This window comes from Eubalaena glacialis, chromosome 1 (assembly GCF_028564815.1).
Source record: "Eubalaena glacialis isolate mEubGla1 chromosome 1, mEubGla1.1.hap2.+ XY, whole genome shotgun sequence".
NCBI classification, from domain to species: Eukaryota; Metazoa; Chordata; class Mammalia; order Artiodactyla; family Balaenidae; genus Eubalaena; species Eubalaena glacialis.
This window is the reverse complement of record NC_083716.1, coordinates 176137796-176156624: the sequence shown is the minus strand read 5'-3', so window position 1 is coordinate 176156624 and position 18829 is coordinate 176137796. Positions and strand designations below refer to the sequence as shown.

General features: G+C 41.9%; 1 protein-coding gene across 2 annotated transcripts in view; it reads left to right on the top strand.

Moving 5' to 3' along the window:
* Nucleotides 1-18829, top strand: part of STK39 (serine/threonine kinase 39) — a 309082-nt gene that overhangs the window by 82692 nt on the left and 207561 nt on the right. For both annotated transcript variants that reach the window (XM_061201249.1, XM_061201248.1), the window contains exons 4-5: nt 1447-1588; nt 2803-2858. In XM_061201249.1, coding sequence (XP_061057232.1) covers nt 1447-1588; nt 2803-2858 — 198 coding nt within the window. The remainder of the gene's footprint in view (nt 1-1446; nt 1589-2802; nt 2859-18829) is intronic.

Sequence of the window (18829 nt, the reverse complement as noted above, 5' to 3'; positions counted from 1 at the left end):
TTTCCACAGGTAAGGGGAATGTGGGCAGATGTAGCCTGTTGCTCGTTTTGCTTTCAGCAGGCCAGAAATGCATGCGTGCCTCGTATGGTATATCCTTAAAAGAAAAAATTAAAATGTTTTTGGAAGTATCGTTTTCTAAATGATCCCCAAATCCAAGAGTCAATGAATAAAGAGATGTTTTGTTTCTCCCTGAGGGGAAAGATATGCATTTGTTTTCTTCTACATTATTTTATTACATCAAATCTCTTACTGAGTGGCAGGTGGCTAGCCTGGTGTAGTAATATCTGATGGGAAACTCAGTCCTCTTAGTTAAATCAGGGAGAGCCTGGAGCCAAATTCAGGTCCTGAGATAGGCTATTTGGTAACTCTTCAGAAGTGTTGAACCCCCAGGTAATTATGGCTCTTAAGGTGACCGGGAAGTTTGGAATATTAATTAACATGTGTTGAAACATGAATTCACAGTGCCAAGGACACTAATCTGTTTATAGTAACAAAATACTATGTATTTATTTCTTTATTATTAAACTCTGTACATCACCCCTCAAGTAAATGTAAATGAAGATTGCCTAGAGTCACAGAAAGGAATCTTCTGGTTATAAGCAGGGGTCTAAAGGCAACAGACATTTTTTCTCTCCTCCTGCCTGAGGTTAAGGAAAAACTGTGCTTCTTTCTCTCAGCAGTTCCCTACTGTCGTTTCTCCAGGCCTCTTGTTCCTTTCTTTTTCAGTTTAGACATCCTGAACCCTCTTTTAATCTGTAACCAGTTGCATGTCTACGGAAAAGGGACTAACTGTGAAGTGGCCGTGAACAGTCTTCTGCTTCCTGACCCAGAATCCCTCTCATTAAGTTCAGCTGGATGTGTGCTTGCAAACTTGGATTTAGTGTTTTCCTGGTCACGGGCTACCATGCAATTGTTTGTATGCCTTGCGAATATTTGTGTTAAATAAACAAATGAAAACTATATTTTGTTGTTCTCGTTTAGCTTTTTATTTTTTTAAGGATTTAAAAAAATTTTTATTATTTATTTATTTATTTAATTTATTTGTGGCTGCGTCGGGTCTTAGCTGCGGCACACGGGATCTTCGTTGAGGCATGCGGGGTCTTCGTTGTGGCTTCTCTCTACTTGTGGCGTGTGGGTTTTCTCTTCTGTAGTTGTGGCGCACAGGCTCCAGGGCGCGTGGGCTCTGTAGTTTGCGGCACGCGGGCTCTCTCGTTGAGGTGCGCGAGCTCAGTAGTTGTGGCTCTCGGGCTTTGTTGCCCTGCGGCATGTGGGATCTCAGTTCCCTGACCAGGGATTGAACCCGCGTCCCCTGCATTGTAAGGCGGATTCTTTACCACTGGACCACCAGGGAAGTCCCTCATTTAGTTTTTTAAATAGGGAGGACTATTCTGGAAAGGTAACGAAGGTGCTTATACAGTTGTTCAATTCTTCTGTCTGTCCACTTAGGTTCAATGTTGGATATCATAAAATACATCATTAACCGAGGAGAACACAAGAACGGAGTTCTGGAAGAGGCAATAATAGCAACAATTCTTAAAGAGGTTTTGGAAGGCTTAGACTATCTACACAGAAATGGTCAGATTCACAGGTATGACCCCTGCAGAGATGTTTAAATTCAGCTGTTCATGTCTTTAGTCCTAGTTAGTAAAGAATACTAAGGAAACACACCTCACAGGTAGGTATTGACATATCTCTAACTTAGGTAGGTTAAATAGATGGGAAAAAAGTACTTAAGAACGAAACAAGAGAACAAGTTTTGATGAATTATATTGGTATATTGGTTTATCTGCTTTCACTGAAATAAGAGTAGACTATAGAAAGTACTGTGGGGACTCAAAAAAAATCCGTTTACATTTTATACTCATTTGAAGTATACTCATTTGAACTGGATAGCATCTCTAACTTTCTAATACAGGTGAGAGTGTTCCAAAAAATATGAGAGTGTTCCAAAAATATGTTAATTATTTTTGACATGGTGGTGGAAGAGAAGGAGGGGAGGCACTAATTTCATCTCTTTTGTGACATAAAATGCTAATTCTTTAAATAGCTAAACAGCATCGCATATGAGTGCCTGATGCTTCAAATGGGTTAGTGCTCCTTGGGCTCTTAGGAATTGTTGCAAGTAAATAACCATTTACCAGTAATATGAATATTGCAATTCCCTTGCCCTGAGCTATAAGTGAGCTATATGTTTAATGGTATCTACTATGTCTTTCAATAATTAGAAAAAATATTACTTTAGAAAGCAAACTTATAAATTGTAAATTGTCATTTTTCTTAAGTGTTAAGACTACTCAGCACAACTTCTATATAGTGAAGAAATACGTTACAGAGTATTGTAATTAGTATTTACCATCAGTATCTCCCCAGAGGAGAGACTGATCAAATCCACTGTTTCAGAGGCTGAGGGGATTGATTGGAAACTGCATCACAGACACATTTAAGTGGAAGTAGAACAGCTTTACATAGACTGGGCTTTAGTTCTTGATAAAATGATAGTATTGTGTGTATATGGCCGTCTCTAACTCTGTAACATGAAATAATCTACTCATTATTGTTTTAATTAAATCTGCATAATGATATCACATAAACTATTTGTTACTAAAATCCTAATCATCCCCCAGGAGCAAACTATAAAATCACAATGTACCTTTGTAACTTTTAAAATTTGTGATGTAATTTTAATATTTATAAAATAATAATTTTGTCAAACATCTCCATTGTATGATATGTATTAAAATCTCCCTGAGTGAATATAATGTCTGTACTCCACAATTAAATTCTCCTTTTTTTTTCTAATAGGGATTTGAAAGCTGGTAATATTCTTCTGGGTGAGGATGGCTCAGTACAAATAGCAGGTAAAGCTGACAAAGATAAAACATTCTTTACCTGTTTACAGAAGTGTTAGGGCTTCAAAGAATGTAGACTTGTTCCTAAGAAATGAACAAATTGCATGTAATCTGTGTTTTTAAATTGAAGTATAGTCGACGTACAATATTACCTAAGTTACAGGTGTACAGTGTAGTGATTCACAATTTTTAAAGGTTATACTCCATTTATAGTTATTATAAAATATTGGATATATTCCCTATGTTGTACAGTGTATCCTTGTAGCTTATTTTATACATAGTAGTTTGTACCCCTTATACAGGCCCTCCCCCTGTCCCTCTTCCCATTGGTGACCACTAGTTTGGTCTCTATATCTGTGAGTCTGCTTCTTTTTAGTTATATTCACTAGTTTGTTTTATTTTTTAGATTCCACATATAAGTGATATCATACAGTATTTGTCTCTGTCTGACTTATTTCACTTAGCATAATACCCTCCAAGTCCATCCATGTTGTTGCAAATGGCAAAATTTCATTCTTTTTAGTGGCTGAGTAGTATTCCATTGTATGTACCACTGTATCTGGGCTACCCTATCATAGAATGTTTCGGTCTGAGGTATGACATGTTTTCCTGCTATTTTAGAATGTGGCCTTTTAATAAAAAACAATTTTACTTTTAATTTTTTTATATTTTCTACCTTCCAGATTGAATAATGGTGATATTTATATAACTTTAAGAAGCACTTTTGAGAGTTTTTGGATGAGTTTGAAAGTTTAAAACCATTGTACACATTAATTTTAAACCTTTTATTTCTCAAGAGGTAGCTGAAAGAATTGTGAACTCTTAAAATCTAGGGCTTATTTTGCTCTTAAATCTGACCCTTCATGGAGATTCTTGACAGTTGATAGGCATGGCAAGGCAGTAAAGGTCAAACGAGTGAGAACATCAGACAGGAGCCTTCTATGTGCAGAACCTCTCATTTTGTTAATGCTCCTAGAATAGCCTGAAAGGCCTGGTTTAAAATGTAGCCATGTTCATATCAACTCTTGTTTTACGCCCCGTCTGGGAAGGTCTGTCTCAGCATCCTCTCAGCCATCATTGCTTTGGGCATTTTTGGCTGGACAGTCCTTCTCTGTACTGGACTGTCCCTGTCATCGCAGGGTGTTCAGCCTTCTGGCTTCCGGGCATTAAATATCACCAGCAGCACGTCCTGCCAACATCCTTGGTGTGAAGATCATCCATCTAGCTTGTGTTGTTGAAGAAATGTTGAAGATGTTGAATCAGCCTAATCTGCTTGTATTTGAGTTGGAGTGGAAGAGTCCTACCTTCTAGCATAGGTTTAGGGTCTTTACATGTCTAGTTATTAGAACAAAGTTGATGGCAATTCTTGGTCCCACTCTTGTTTCTAGACAAATCTGAGGATCTGGGGTTATTACTAGAAATGTGAGAGTTCAGCAGAAAACAAACACACCCTCAACACAAAGGATAAGCCTTGAGTCATCTCTTTGTTTCATTGTTTGCCCCTCTCTCGATACCAGAGGACCAGTCAGGTGATGCCCTGGCCTGTATGGCGAGCATGATGCTGACCTTAGGCTCTGTATTTAGTTAGGTACACTTACGGGGACCCTCACTGAGTTATTTTTTTAAAGAAGAGACAAGATGTCTTGAAAATACAAAAGGGAAACTGAGAATTTGTTTCAGATCAAATGTTTCTTCCCTAGGGAACTAATAATGGAAGTGTTATCTTGTATTAGTCCTCCCCTTTGAAAAGATAAATTTAGTCAAGTTCAAGACCGCTGGGGAGGCACTCCTTGTGTCAGTTAAGCACAAAGGCTTTGGAATCAAACAGGCCCAATTTACTACCCACTGTGCAACATGGGGCAAGTTATTGCATCTCTAAGCCTCAGTTTCCCCATCTGTGAGATGGTGGTGATAATGCCTATCATTCAGGAAGATGTGGATTTCCTGTGCATCTGTTGAATCAGGATTCAGGCCCCTGTAAGTGCAATGTGTTTTTGGGAGTTACAGAGTGTTCTAGGTAGAGAGGAGATGCCAGTTTGCAGTCGGGAGGTATTTCTATACAGGCATTTTTATTAAATTGTCTAAAAAGATCCTAGAAGAAAGGACCTTAATCTTTAAAACTCCAGTGAAAGGCTTCCCTGGTGGCTCAGTGGTGAAGAATCTGCCTGCCAATGCAGGGGACACGGGTTCGAGCCCTGGCCCGGGAAGATCCCACATGCCGCGGAGCAACTAAGCCCGTGTGCCACAACTACTGAGCCTGTGCTCTAGAGCCCGCGAGCCACAACTACTGAAGCCCACGTGCCTAGAGCCCGTGCTCCGCAACAGTAGAAGCCACCACAATGAGAAGCCCGCATATTGCACCAAAGAGTAGCCCCTGCTCCCCACAACTAGAGAAAGCCGCGCACAGCAACGAAGAACCAAAGCAGCCAAAAATAAATAAATAAAATAAATAAATTTATTAAAAAAAAAACTCCAGTGAATTGGTAATGAAGTTTTAAAATTTTTTTTAAAAATATTTATTTATTTAGGCCGCACCAGGTCTTAGTTGCAGCATGTGGGATCTTTAGCTGTGGCATGTGGACTTCTTAGTTGCGGCATGCGTGCGGGATCTAGTTTCCCAACCAGGGATGGAACCGGGCCCCCTGCATTGGGAGTGCGGAGTCTTACCCACTGAACCACCAGGGAAGTCCCTTTTTAAAATTAAAAAAGAGTTTTTTGGCCGTGCCGCATGGCACGCGGGATCTCAGTTCCCTGACCAGGGATCGAACCTGTGCCCCCCTGTAGTGGAAGTGCGAAGTCTTACCCACTGGACCACCAGGGAAGTCCCTGAATTTTTAATTTTAAAGAAATACACACATTTATACCTAATTTTGTACTCATAATTTTGTATTCTCTGTTTTACAGAGGATCTTCCAAATTGTATAAGCTTTATGTCCCATGAAGCCTGGATCCACCCTTGCTTACTGTTGTTGCATTAAGTAAATGAATGTGAGAAATGCTTAGTGTGACCCCCAAAATGGCAATAGACAGGAAAAGACAGTCTAAGCTTATTTATTGCGATAGCGAGAAATTGGGAACAACGGAGGTGTCCCAGTTAAATATGGTATATGGTGTATCTTCACTATGGAAGACCTACCGATGGAGAATGAAAAGTTCTCTGTACACTGACATGAAAAAAAATCACCAGGCTACATGGTTAAGTGAACACAACAAGGTGAAATACAATGTATATAATATGCCACCTTTGTGAAAGAAATGGGGAGAAATAAGAATATCTCTATATTTATATAAAGAAACATTAGAAGGATAATGGCAGTGGGAGCAGGGGTGGCTGCTTAGTATAGACCTTTTATAACGTTTTGAATTTTGAACCATGTGGAAGTATGACCTAGTAAAACAAATGAAAAGAAATGACTCAACAAACTTAATGAACTCGCAATAAGTCAGAGCCGTTTTTAAACCTTTTATTATGGAAGTTATCAAACATAGCCCAAAGTAGAGAAGAGTAGGAAGAATCCTCTGGTACCCATCACCTGGCTTTGGTCCTCATCAGTCTTTGGCCAATTCTTGATTCACCTCTCTTTCCCCTCCTTGCTTTGGAGGCTGTTATCATTATTGATGCTGACTTTTGTTCTCGAGTCATCTAAGTTAGTGCCTTATGTATGTGTATCTTGTCCTTCCTCTAGAGAGTGGCCTTTATCCCACAGGCTAGGGGCATTATGAAGAAAAGACTTCAACTAAACAACTGAAAGCTTCAAACCGTCCAGCATCAGATAGTCTAGCTGTTAAGAAGATAATCTCTGAGATCAACTGGCTTGGTTGAAATTCCCAGGTTACCACTCAAGCTCTGGGACCTTGGTCAGGTGGCTCAACGTCTTAAAGACTGAGTTTCCTTAAAGGGAGATGCAGGTATAACCCACTTCGTCTTTTTTTGTGAAATCAAATGAGGCTCTTCGTATCTAGCAGTCTTATAACGGTGGCTGGCACATTATAGACACACAGAAAATAGCAGCAGCTGCTACTGCTAATCCTATTACCGCTACTGTTTCTACTGTTACTACTGCTACTACTGTTACTCCAACTGACAGGATCACACCGACCCCTTCTCGCACTGCCTGGAGGTCATAGGTACCTCAAATTTGTCTTGCAGGAGGTTCAGCTCTGAGGGGCTTTATGAGTTATAAAAAGGGGATGCTTATGAATTATGGAACTTGGAAGCTAACTTGTCATTAATCTTGCTCTAAGCTGATAAAAAAGTACAGCTAATTTTCTCTGTTTTGTGATGAAATGATCATTTCTCACGAAAAGGGTCAAAACAGCAGTGAACTGCCTTTGAAATGCAGAGGCAGGTCAGCCCCTGGCTTATTCTACCAACTGCTACTCTGCCAGTCACTCCGTCCCATTATTCTTGTCAGATTACCGACCCGAACTCCTTCTCTGGGCCTTCAGGACCACATTGTCCTTTTCTTTTTTCTCAGTTGGGACCCCCCCGAGGTAAGATTTCCCGACTTTTTCTCTCCCTCTCAGGGCTGTGGGTTTTTTCCTCACCCTGGGTGGTGGTGGTGAGTGTAAGCAGGTGGTGGGTGCGATGTTTGGCTCCTGGGTTCGGAAGGGCCCGTGCAGGAAGCCACCGCTTGGGTTGTCATGAGGATTAAATGAGTCAGTGTCTATGGTGCGTAGGACAGTGCCTGGCACATGGTGAGGACTTTGTAGACAGCCGTTCCGGGCTTTCCTTGGTGTCCTTTTTGTGTGTGCGACTTCATGCTTGTGTAATGTCGTTACCCGGAAGCCTCACTTCCTGGTGAGTAATGGTTGGCTATCAGGCATGTAAGTGTGCACTTTCTGTTGATACATCTCTGGAGCCATTATAGCTTTTCTAGAATTCACAGTGACTGTTCTCCGTGTCCTCTAACCTGAGCATAACATTGAGTTTATACAGTATTTAAAAATTTTTTGTGTGGTTTTAACTCTAAAATAAGATTATTGCCTTAAAAAAAACCAAAAACATTTGTAATGATTTCTTGGAAGAGCTGGATACTGCTGCTGTCCCCATGTTACAGGAGTTTGACTTTCTTGGTCAGGCAGTGGTCACTGCCTGAAAAACTCAGACCAGGAGTCCTCAGGTCTTTTGCTGGCAAAAGTGTAGGGGAGGAGGGTGGGAGAGTTGAAAGCAGAGACTCACAGCAACAGCAGAGCTAGACTGTCTCTTTGTGGCTGTTATATTTGGACAAATAATCCACTGCTTTTACTCAGATTATTTGTACTCTCTTCCCTTCACATCTTTATGCTCTCTAGGCTCTGTTTTTTGAAATACGAGTTAAACTGGGGAGAACTTTGCATTTATTTCTTTGAATGTAATGTTTGTTTACCTTGAGAGTATTAATACGAGTATTCTTTTAAAAAGAGTTTTCTTGCTATTCTAATAGAAAACATAACATTTTCTATTAAAAAAATCACTCACTCTATATGTATATATACACACACACATATATGTGCGCGCGTGTGTGCGCGAGCATGTGTGTGTGTATTCTCTGTCTCAGAACTTTTTATTAGAAAAGGGAACATTAAGGGGCCAGGTTCAGACCACTAGAAACTCTTGCCTTATTATACAGCCAACAAGTGTGGTGAATAACGCTGGTATGCTTGGTTCTATTTCCAGCAGTTCCAATCCCATGGGTATTATATATATTTTTATTGAGTGTGGCTGTAAAATCAGTACCTAACGTGTATCGAGTGTTTCCTGTGTGCCAGGCCTGGTTCCGTGTGCTGAGCACACTGTGACTCATTCAGCCTCACCACAGCCCCGTGGGGAGGTGCTCTTATTATGCCTACTTTACATGCTAGAAGCTAAGATACAGAGAAGGGAAGTAAGTGGCCCAGGTCACACGTAGAATAAGTGGTGGAGTCAGGCTTCAGCTTTGGGCAGTTTGGCTCCAGAGCCTGTGACGCCACATCTGTGGGTTTTCTGGGAAGACAACCCTAAATCTGGATTTGAGTGATCTCACTTTTTGGTGGAAGACCAATAGCAATCACTAGCGCTTCTCCATCTCTGCAAATTGATTCTGTTTGGGGCTAAGGAAGATATTCAGCTCCTTTTCCCTCCTTGCTCACAGCATCACTGGTAAGGTTTTAGGGGATGGGAGAAGCCATCATCTTAGGCATCATTTGGTGCAGGATTAAGCGTGGTAGTGACACCACACTCTTTTCAGACTAAAAAACTTCAGGTTAAATGTAGTGAATTAAAACCTGAGGATTGCCTACTCAGGGTTTAAAAGAAAATGCTTTACTTCTTACTAGATCTTCTGTGCTCAGAAAACCTGTGTGTGTGTGTGTGTGTGTGTGTGTGTGAGTGTGAGAGACTTCCTAATAATAAACTTGGAGAGGATGCCTTGGTAAGTGTAATAGATTTTGCTGCAATATGATAGAAGGAGTGGCTATTTGAATGTCATGCTTTTCCCACGGCCTAGCATTTTCTTTTCCAATTTGATGCTCTGTCATAAACTGTCAGGAAGAGCTTAGTGCTTTGTCTGGCAAGTGTCTAAGGCTGTTTGTCCAGAGTTATGAGAGACGCTATTTTAAAACAGAAATTCATATAAAACAGGTCTCTTTGGGGTGGTCACTACAAATATATTTATCTTAGGATTTTTTAAAAATAGTGACTACTCTTAATCTACTCTACTATGTGACTAATCTAATCTACTCTACTAGACTACTCTAAAAATGTTAATTTCAAAACGATTGATTTCTGAAGAACTTTCTAGAAACATACAACTGCATTATGTAAGGTAGATCTCATGCTCATTTTCACTTACTTTTGCCTTTTAGGTGTGTGTATGTGAGTGAATGTGAATTTCCCATTCCTAGTTTTTCACGACAGAAATCAAACCTGGTACTAGCTAGCTATGGCAGCCTAGAAATTTAGAAAGTTATCATCACATCTATCTCAGTGTATCTGAGCCCATACAAATCAGCTTATGCCCTAGGTTTTTCACTGTCTAAGGCACATTGGTGTGACTTTGGGTAGCATCTCCGTTTTCTGGGAGGGAGATTTTTTCCTTAGTCAGCCTTCGAATGCATTTTCAGCTTTAGTCAGCTTCTTGAATGCTGAAAACCCTATGACTAAAACTTCTGCCAGGAAAACTTGCAACTAGATTTAACCTGCTTCGAGTATTCAGATATTATTCTCAAGGAGCCAGAGGAAAGTGCAAGGTGGTGGAGTTTTTATACCCATAGCTGCTGGGTTCTTTTGTGTCCCTTCTGTGTTCTTTGGCTTTGGTAAAGTGTACTTGGATGGGGGGGGAAAAGGAATATTTCTCATGTTATAGGGAAGAGAGGCTGCTGCTTCAAGCAAGGTGGTTTGGGCTCCCTAGGTGCACCGGAGGCAGCCTCTGATTAGTATAAGAGAGCTCTGAAGCCCATGAGGCACTGGATCAGGAAAGGATGATGTCGCCATATTTAAGGGTGCTTTGGTCTAGAGCATGGGCTCTGACACCTGACTGCTGTGAGTCCAATCCTGGCCCCGTAGCCAAGTTATTCAACTTCCCTGCGCTTCAGTTTCCACATCTGTGCAATGTGAAAATACCAGAGAGTTAAAGGAGTTAACGCACATTCCATTTTAGAATTAGTTAGCTCGTGTTGCTTTTGTATTGAAATGGGGTCGTGCCCTTTAATTATGCAAGGTGTCCTAAGATCACAGGGAGGCTGCTGGGAAGGTGAGGTTGAAGGCACCTCGTGTGACCGCCTGCCGTATCATTTTGCTCTCCCTCTTTCTTTCTTCTTTCCATCAATTTCCTCAGTATCACCGGAGTAAAGAATCTACAATGCAAATCTGACCATCTGATTACCTGGCCTAAAGTTGAAAACTGTTGCTGATGGAATAAAGCCCCGGTTCCCTAATGTGGCATATGAAGGCCCTGACTGTTTTTCCAGTCTCGTCCACCAGTGCTTTCTCTTTACTTCTTTGTGATCCCCCTTCTTTACCTGGCTCACTTCTCCTTCCCGATTCAGTTCAAGGCGTTCTTCCCTTGAGAAAGCCCTTCCCATCCTTTCCTCTACCACCCCCATTCTCGCTGCATTAAGCACCTTACCCTGGTGGCTTGAAAGTGCCCTTAATACACTCCAACTAGATTGCCTATTACATGATAGTGAAATTGGGTCTCTACGTCCCCCTTTTCCCTCCAGACCGTATATCAAAACTTATCAGCGGTAGAAACCCCATGGTGTTCATCTCAACACTCCCTATTAGTACCTGGCACGTGGCAGGTGTTCACGACCTTTTGGCCAATGTGATCTGAGTGGTCTCACCAGGCTCTGCACCTGTATGCATCCATCAGTGATAGGGGTGCTCGTGTGAGTCACAGCTGAAAGTTCAGACAAGCAAGAATATATCACCTTAACAGAGAGGAAGGTGAAAATATTTAAAATATTTAGGCACATACACTAATGCACATTTTTAAGGCTGAAATGATTTTTTTTTAATATAATTCAATTTAGTAAATTTCTCCAAACTAGTCTCCAGAAAGTTATGAGATTTACATCAACTAATGCATCTAAACAATTCAGGATATAGTTTCATTTATAATAATAAGTGAATTATCATTCCACATGAAATGTCCATTTTATTAAGCCTGAAATAGTTTTTTAACAGACATGTTTCAGCTCTGATTTTAGGCAAGCTCTGCCTTAGCCAGCTAGCAATGAAATGATTAATTAAGCCAAGGAAGCGTGGAGCAAAAGCATGAATTTAAGAGACATTGGGCACACTCAGAAAATAGAGTACAGTGCAAATTAAAATCTTGGGAGGGGGGTATAAATTGCTTTATAGTGAACCAAAATATGTTTTGAGTTTCAGGAAGTTTGATAGTCATGTGAATTATGGTTTAACAAATTATGCCAAAATTCTCATTTATTCCTTTTTCTGGGGGGCTTTAAGTAAATAAAGACAACAAATTAATGTGGCTTCCTGAATTTCAGGATCTTGACAAACAGTACCATTTGGTGAACCCTCTGGTGTGAACCGCGTATACAGTCAATTCTGGAAACTTAGTTTTCCTTTCCATTTGTATACCATCGGGGAGAAATACTTGGGGAGATTTTCAGCAGCTTCCCATCCTTTAACAGCTGCCAGCAGTTGTTTGAGCAGCAGTCGAAGGAAATCTTACTGGGTGAACTCGGTGGGGGAGGACCACTTTGCTCTGTATGCCCGCTGGAATCTTTCCTCAGCTGTGCACGTTCAGCTGCAGGGGGACGGGGTTGAGCTTCAAGGAAGAGTGCAGCAGGACCCTTCTCCCTCCGTCCGCCCTTCTCCCCTCCCCTGCCCCTGCCCCTTTCCTTTCCTCCCTTTCTCTCTCTTCCTCCCTTCCTTTCTGTCTTTAAGGCCCTGCACTGTCATTATTAAATTAAATTTCATGTATTACCACAAGCTGCTGAAGTCTGGGGAAAACAAGAGTTTTTTGGTTTTTTTTTAATTGAAGCTTAGTTGGTGTACAATATCATGTTAGTTTCAGGTGTACAACAAAGTGAATCAGTTATCCATATGTATGTACCTGTTTTTTTTTTTTTTTTTCAGATTCTTTTCCCTTATAGGTTATTATAAAATATTGATAGGAGGTCCTTGTTGGTTATATATTTTATATATAGCAGTGTGTATATGTTAATCCCAAACTCCTAATTTATTCCTCCCCACACCCCCTTTCCCCTTTGGTCACCATAAGTTTGTTTTCTAAGTCTGCGGGCCTACTTCTGTTTTGTATAAGTTCATTTGTATCATTTTTTCAAGATTCCACCTGTAAGTGATGTCATATGATATTTGTCTTTGCCTAGCTTACTTCACTTAGTATGATAATCTCTAGGTGCATCCATGTTGCTGCAAATGGCATTATTTCATTCTTTTTTATGGCTAAGAGTCCATTGAATATATATATATGTATACCACATCTTCTTTATCCATTCATCTGTCCATGGACACTTAGGTTGCTTCCATGTCTTGGATACGTAAATAGTGCTACAATGAACATTGGGGTGCATGTATCTTTTTGAATTATGGTTTTCTTTGGCTGTATGCCCAGAAGTGGGATTGCAGGATCTTACGGTAGATCTATTTTTAGTTTTTTAAGGAACCTCCATACTGTTCTCCCTAGTGGCTGCACCAGTTTACCTTCCCACCAGCAGTGTAGGAGGGTTCCTTTTTCTCCACACCCTCTCCAGAGTTTTTAGACTGAGAGCAGAGCAGTTCAACTCAGTTCTTTGCTGGGTCATTTTTATTGTTTTCATTGACTTTTTGTTTCCCAGAACCTTCAATTGTTCTAACAAAAATGGTCCTTCCCTGGTGAAAAGGTGAACATTAGGTGTTTGGGTTCAATGCCTCTGGGGTGGTTAGTTGACAGATATTTATTGAACATTTACTATGTTCCAGGCACAGTCTCTGAGCTGATCTGTCGTCAGCAATGGAGACTTCGTGTCTGCTGTCCTGGAGTTTACAGCTCAGGTGAAACAGACAGCTATCAGCAATTTGCTATGACATTTAATTTCAAAAATTTGTACGTGGAGAGAAATGCATATACCCGAGGAATTTGAGTTAGTCACTCTAGGTCCAGTTTAATATGTTGTCCTGGGAATAAATCTTAAATATGTATTGTAGATATGAGTAATTTGGGACTAGGCATTTTTGATCAATAACATCTCATAAGTTATTGCTGTATCATATGTAGATTAGAGATTTTTAGGAAATTTAAATAGATTTAACATGTATTTACACTCTATGTAATATAACTTAACACTTGATTTCACAGAGTACACTTGAGAGCACAGTAGCCAAGGATTATCTAGCCCCCAGGTCACTAACTTACCCCGTGCCCTCCCTCAAGTTCTTTGCTGGCCATGTATCACCTATAAAGTGAGGCTCTTAGGCTCTCAAGTTTCCTTTCAGCTCTAAAAATTGTGTAACTGCAATACAGAAGAACTCTGTAACCCCCATGCCCCCCAACAAACTGCCCTCCTCACAGTCTTCCCTGCTTCTTTTAATGGCAGCTCTATCCTCCTATGTGATAGGGCAGAAGTCTAGTGTTCCTGACCCTCCTTCTCTTATACCCCATGTCCTGTCCAATTTGTCAGCAAATGCTATTGTGAACCACACCTCACCACCTCCCCTGCAGTCATCCTGGTCCAAGCCACCATCATCGCTTCCCTGGATTATTACCGTAGCCTCCTAAGAGGTCCTCTTCTGTCCTTGTCCCTGTGTGCTCAGCTGTTTACACGGCATCCAGAGTGATGCTGTTAAAATAAGCCAGCTTGTCTCATGGCTTTACTCAAAACCTTGTAATGCCTTTCCACCTCAGTCAAAGTCCTAATGGTGGCCTACTGGGCCTTACAAGATCTAGCTCCTCATTATCTTGTTGACCTCATTTCCTAGTCCTTCCTCTCCCTCACTTTCCTCCAGTCAAACTGGCCTCCTTGCCACTCATGCTCCTGTCTCATGTCCTTTGCATGGGTTGTTCCCTCTACCTGGAATGCTCTACTCAATACCTCACATGTCCCATCAGTGAGGCTTCCATGGATGGCATCCTATGGTGAATTGCAGCGCCTCTGCCCCATTTTCTCCATCCCCTGATCTTTTTATCTTTATTGTACACATCAATGTATTCTACATTAGTGGTTCTCAAGGTGTGATTCTAAATCAGCAGTATCAGCATCACCATAGGAGCTTGATAAAAATGCAAATTCTTGTCCTCTTCCATCCCTAGTTTCTGCTGAGTCAGAAACTCTGGAGGTGGGGTCCAGCAATCCATATTTTAAGAAGCCCTCTCATGATTCTGATGCACACTAAAGTCTGAGAACCACTGCTGTCTATTGTGCTTCATAATTTTATTACCTGTATTTATCTCTCCTCCCCACCCCTGCCCCAACTTAAAGTCAGCTCCATGAAGGCAGGGGTTTCTGTTCTATAGTGCTAGAGTTTAGAATGGAAATGGTACTTAGTAAGAGCTCAGTAAATAGTGGTTGAATGAATGAATGAACATGTGACTATGTAGTAAATTTAAATTAAAAGAATACTGAGCAATAGAGTTTAATGTATGTTCCTCATATTTTAGTGACTCTCCTCAGTGTTAGGAGTTTTAAATGTGAGGTTTTCTTTATCACAGATTAAAAAATCTGGAGATTCTTCGAAGATTGCGTTATCCCAGACTAATCCTTCTTGAAACCTTGTGAAAATGATGTGAATTGTTGCTTTAAATACTTGTGGCAACTGGAATTGTGCTATTTTAATCATCTCCCGTAGGGACCATCTCTTTAAAAGTGTACAGATAGGTCATTCTGGTTTATTGGAAGCTTCTGATAGTCGAGCTAGTTGAGTGGAGATTTGTATGAAAAAGACCACCTGGAGGTATATGAATATTGCATTGGAAATTTAGACTCATTAATCTTTGATCTAAGTTGCTTGTGCCTGTCTTTGTGGGTATGGCCAGCCAGGAGCCCCCAGTGACTGCAGAGCACGCCTTTGGCTTCGGAAATGATGATCCCTGTATAATATGCTTACCTAGTGTTCCCCTCACTTTGCTGTCAGTTCAGCAGAGTCGGTCTTACAGATGAGGGTACTGAGGACTGCTGAGTGATTGTGGCCTTGTTGGAGGTCATTCTGAAGGTCGTAAAAGCAGATCACTCCAGACCTCCCCAGACTTCACTTTTTATCCTTGGCTGACTTCCTCGCCATTAGGCTCCCTGCCCCCTCCCCGACCTGCTTCTTCACGCTATGCCTTTTGACAGCTCGGCTGTCCGGGGGCTCAGTTTCTCAGCTGAAAAATAAGGAAGGTTGGCAAGATGTTTTCCGAGGATCTATCTTGCATCAGAGTGTTTCAGTGTCCCTTCATTAGCCTCACTCACTAAAGGCATTCTCAGTCCTATTTGAAAGCATTCAAATCAGAGGGTGGTCTTGGGCATGGAGCAGAGAGTAAGCCAAGCATCTGTCCTGTGGCTACTTTCACCAGAGCATCTTTAAAAATATCCCTCCCACTCCTACTGGGGAGCCAGGGAGAATGAGTTTGTGACTTGGGGATCATCTGTGGTTTTCCTTTGCTCACTGTAATTATCATAGTTGATAGAAAGTTGACCACGAGTGGGCTCTTGGTTGTGTCTGTCTTTAGACTTGAGAAAGCTGGCTCTTGCCTGCACTTGCAGCACACCTGGTCTGGGTTTACTGCTCCAGCCTTCCTGGCCCCCCTTCCTTCTGCTGCTGCCCCTCCAGCTGTGGCCTCTGGCTCCATTTCTCCCCGGAAGTTCGCCCGCTTTGGGGAAGGGTTCAGCGACTCTGACATAGATGGGCAGATTATCGGTAGTTTGCCATTGTCTTAAACTAGTGTTCTCCTTCACGCTGGGGCTAATTGGCTGTATTAGTCAGCCGAACTGTGAGCCAAATGTGAATTGACACCAGCTACCACTTATTCTTCTTTTTGACTCTTTTAAGCCCGTGTTGTCTTGATTGTGAGAATGGTTGAGGAATTGGGGGGGGCTGGCAGCTTGTGTAGCCTCCAAATTTTTACCAAGAATACCTCTGTTGAATTTTTAAAATAATTTGTCTGTGTCATTGTGGATTGATGTTGACTCCATGTACAAAGTACAAATAAGTGCTAAGAACTTTTCCTTTATAAGTAGAAATGTAGCACATTTGAAGGAAACCTGTTGATGGCAATTTCGAGAGTCTACCTACATGAAATACCAATCATGGGAAGGTTTGCTTCTTTGTGGGGTTTTTTTGTGTGTGTGTGCTTTGAAAGGTGAAACTCTAGCTTTAGGAAATAAAAAGATGTCTTCTGATTTCTTCTTTTGCTGTCAGAAAAGGCTGTGCAATTGTTATTCTCTGATGTTTCAAACACGGTCAGGACTGCCTCTCCCTCATTAATAGATGGGAAACGTGGACTTGTTCAGAGCAGCTAGAAGTGACTGCCTAGGGCCCAGGCTCTGGAAATATGGCAGATCCTATTTTCTGATCCTGAATGCCTTGGACACCATGCCACGTGTGGGTGGGGCTGCAGCCTGTAGAACCAGACCAGGCCATTGAGACCATTTGCTTACGAGAAGGAGTAAATAGAATTGAAAACCAGGAGTCTGATTCAGGGTAAGAAGTTTGGGTGGAAAGCGAGGGTTTTCAGAAAACTCTCTTTGGTTCTATCTGGTCCCTCTTGGGGTCCCTTCCTCCTGAGCAGGACAGGTGGTGTCCCCCACCCCCCCATAGTGAGGTGGTGTGTGAATAATTGATTACTAATAGCAGATAAGGTGCCAACATATTTCTTATTGCCTTGCCTAAAAAATGAGTGGATTCAGTGTTATCACTTTAATATTATAATGCTATCACCCTCACACAATTGCATTTCAGAGCTTTCATGAGGGGGAGAGAGAGGTTTAGTGTTACAGATATCTGTGCGGAGGCTGATGCTTACCTGCAGCCCGGCTCTTCTATGCCCTGGCACCTCCAGTGAGCAGCTGTTACGGACAGACTGTTAATAAGTATTGTGATTATAAATTATGTAAATGTATTATTAAAAGATTTTGTACAAATCTGAGTATTCCCACAGAGATGTGCCACGTGTGTGAGTTTGTCCTGCGTGACACATTAGAATCACTGGGTCAGACAGTTCTGTGTAGGACATGATTTTCGTTTGTAGTGTTGGCCTTGTACTTACTTGTCATAAAATACGTGAATGTGCACTCGACTTTTTCCAAGCCACTTTCTCTTTCTACTGCTGTGGTTCTCTTCACCAAAGAGGTGAAGGAGGGAAGCCGTGGAGCTGGCTGTACTTGGAGGTCCTCCGGTCATACTGAATCGTGCCGTGGTGCCTGCTAGGAAGACGGTGCCCTTGAGCAGTGCTTCTCCAGCTTCACTGCGCATCGAATCAGCTGGGGCTCTTGCTATAGTACAGATTCTGGTCACTAGGTCTGGGGTGGGATCCAAGATTCTGTGTTTCTCAGAGGCTCCCAGGTGATGCTGATGCTTCTGGTCTATGGACCCCACTTTGAGTAGCAAGGACCTAGACGAGAATGTTGAAGATACCTCTCTCTCCTATTTTCCTAGAAGTGTATTGTTCCATTTTTGGAACATTTATGTAAGCGTAGCCCCAAACAGAAACTATTGGCAAAAAAGTGAATTAGGCTCTTCTTGTAGTATGTTTTTTTTCCCCCTTGAGACGCTGGTGCATTTATTTGTTTTGATTTGTGCCCCTGGTATTAAAAGCCATGCTTAATACTGGAACTGTTTAAAACTCCAAAATTGCACTGTGCGCCAAATTGTTTTCTTGCTGATTTTTACCAAGCCCATTTGGGGATTGCATCGACTTTGGCCTCTGATGCAATGGTTAACTCTTAACAGTCAGGAAGTATGAATAAACATGGCTGGACTGGGGAAAGACAGGGGATTGTAAGAATTAAAAAGCCTTTGGGTACAAACACCAGAGGGCTTGACCGTCGGGGATGAAGCAATACGGCCGTTTAACGATCTCATGTAACATTAGTCTGGGGTATACTGTTCCAGGGTTGGTGCAGGAGCCCAGGGGTATCACAGAGGTCTTGGGCTCTTTACTACTCTCTGTTCTGCACCTCAGTAATGTCAGGCAGCCCATGTCCCCACGGGCTCCTTTGCTCCCAGCATCACATCCTCATGTGACAGTGTCCCTAACAGGCAGGGGGAGTGGGGAGGAAACCACCCTGGTAGGGTGGTTCTTGTGTTAGACAGAAAATATTCCCACAAGTGTCTGTACCATATTCCTCTTGGATCCCATGGGTCAGGACTAGGGCAGACCCTCAGACCATTCACCAGACCAGGAACCAGACACCATGATTGACTTAGATCTGTACAGTTAGTCCCCCTGGGGCCCGGCACACCAAATCAGGATGCTGGTAGAGATCGGGGTATGGATGTTGGGTAGCAAATCACCAGTGTGTGCTGCCAGGGACTTAATATTATTAGGAAACTACTATATGCATTCTGTGCC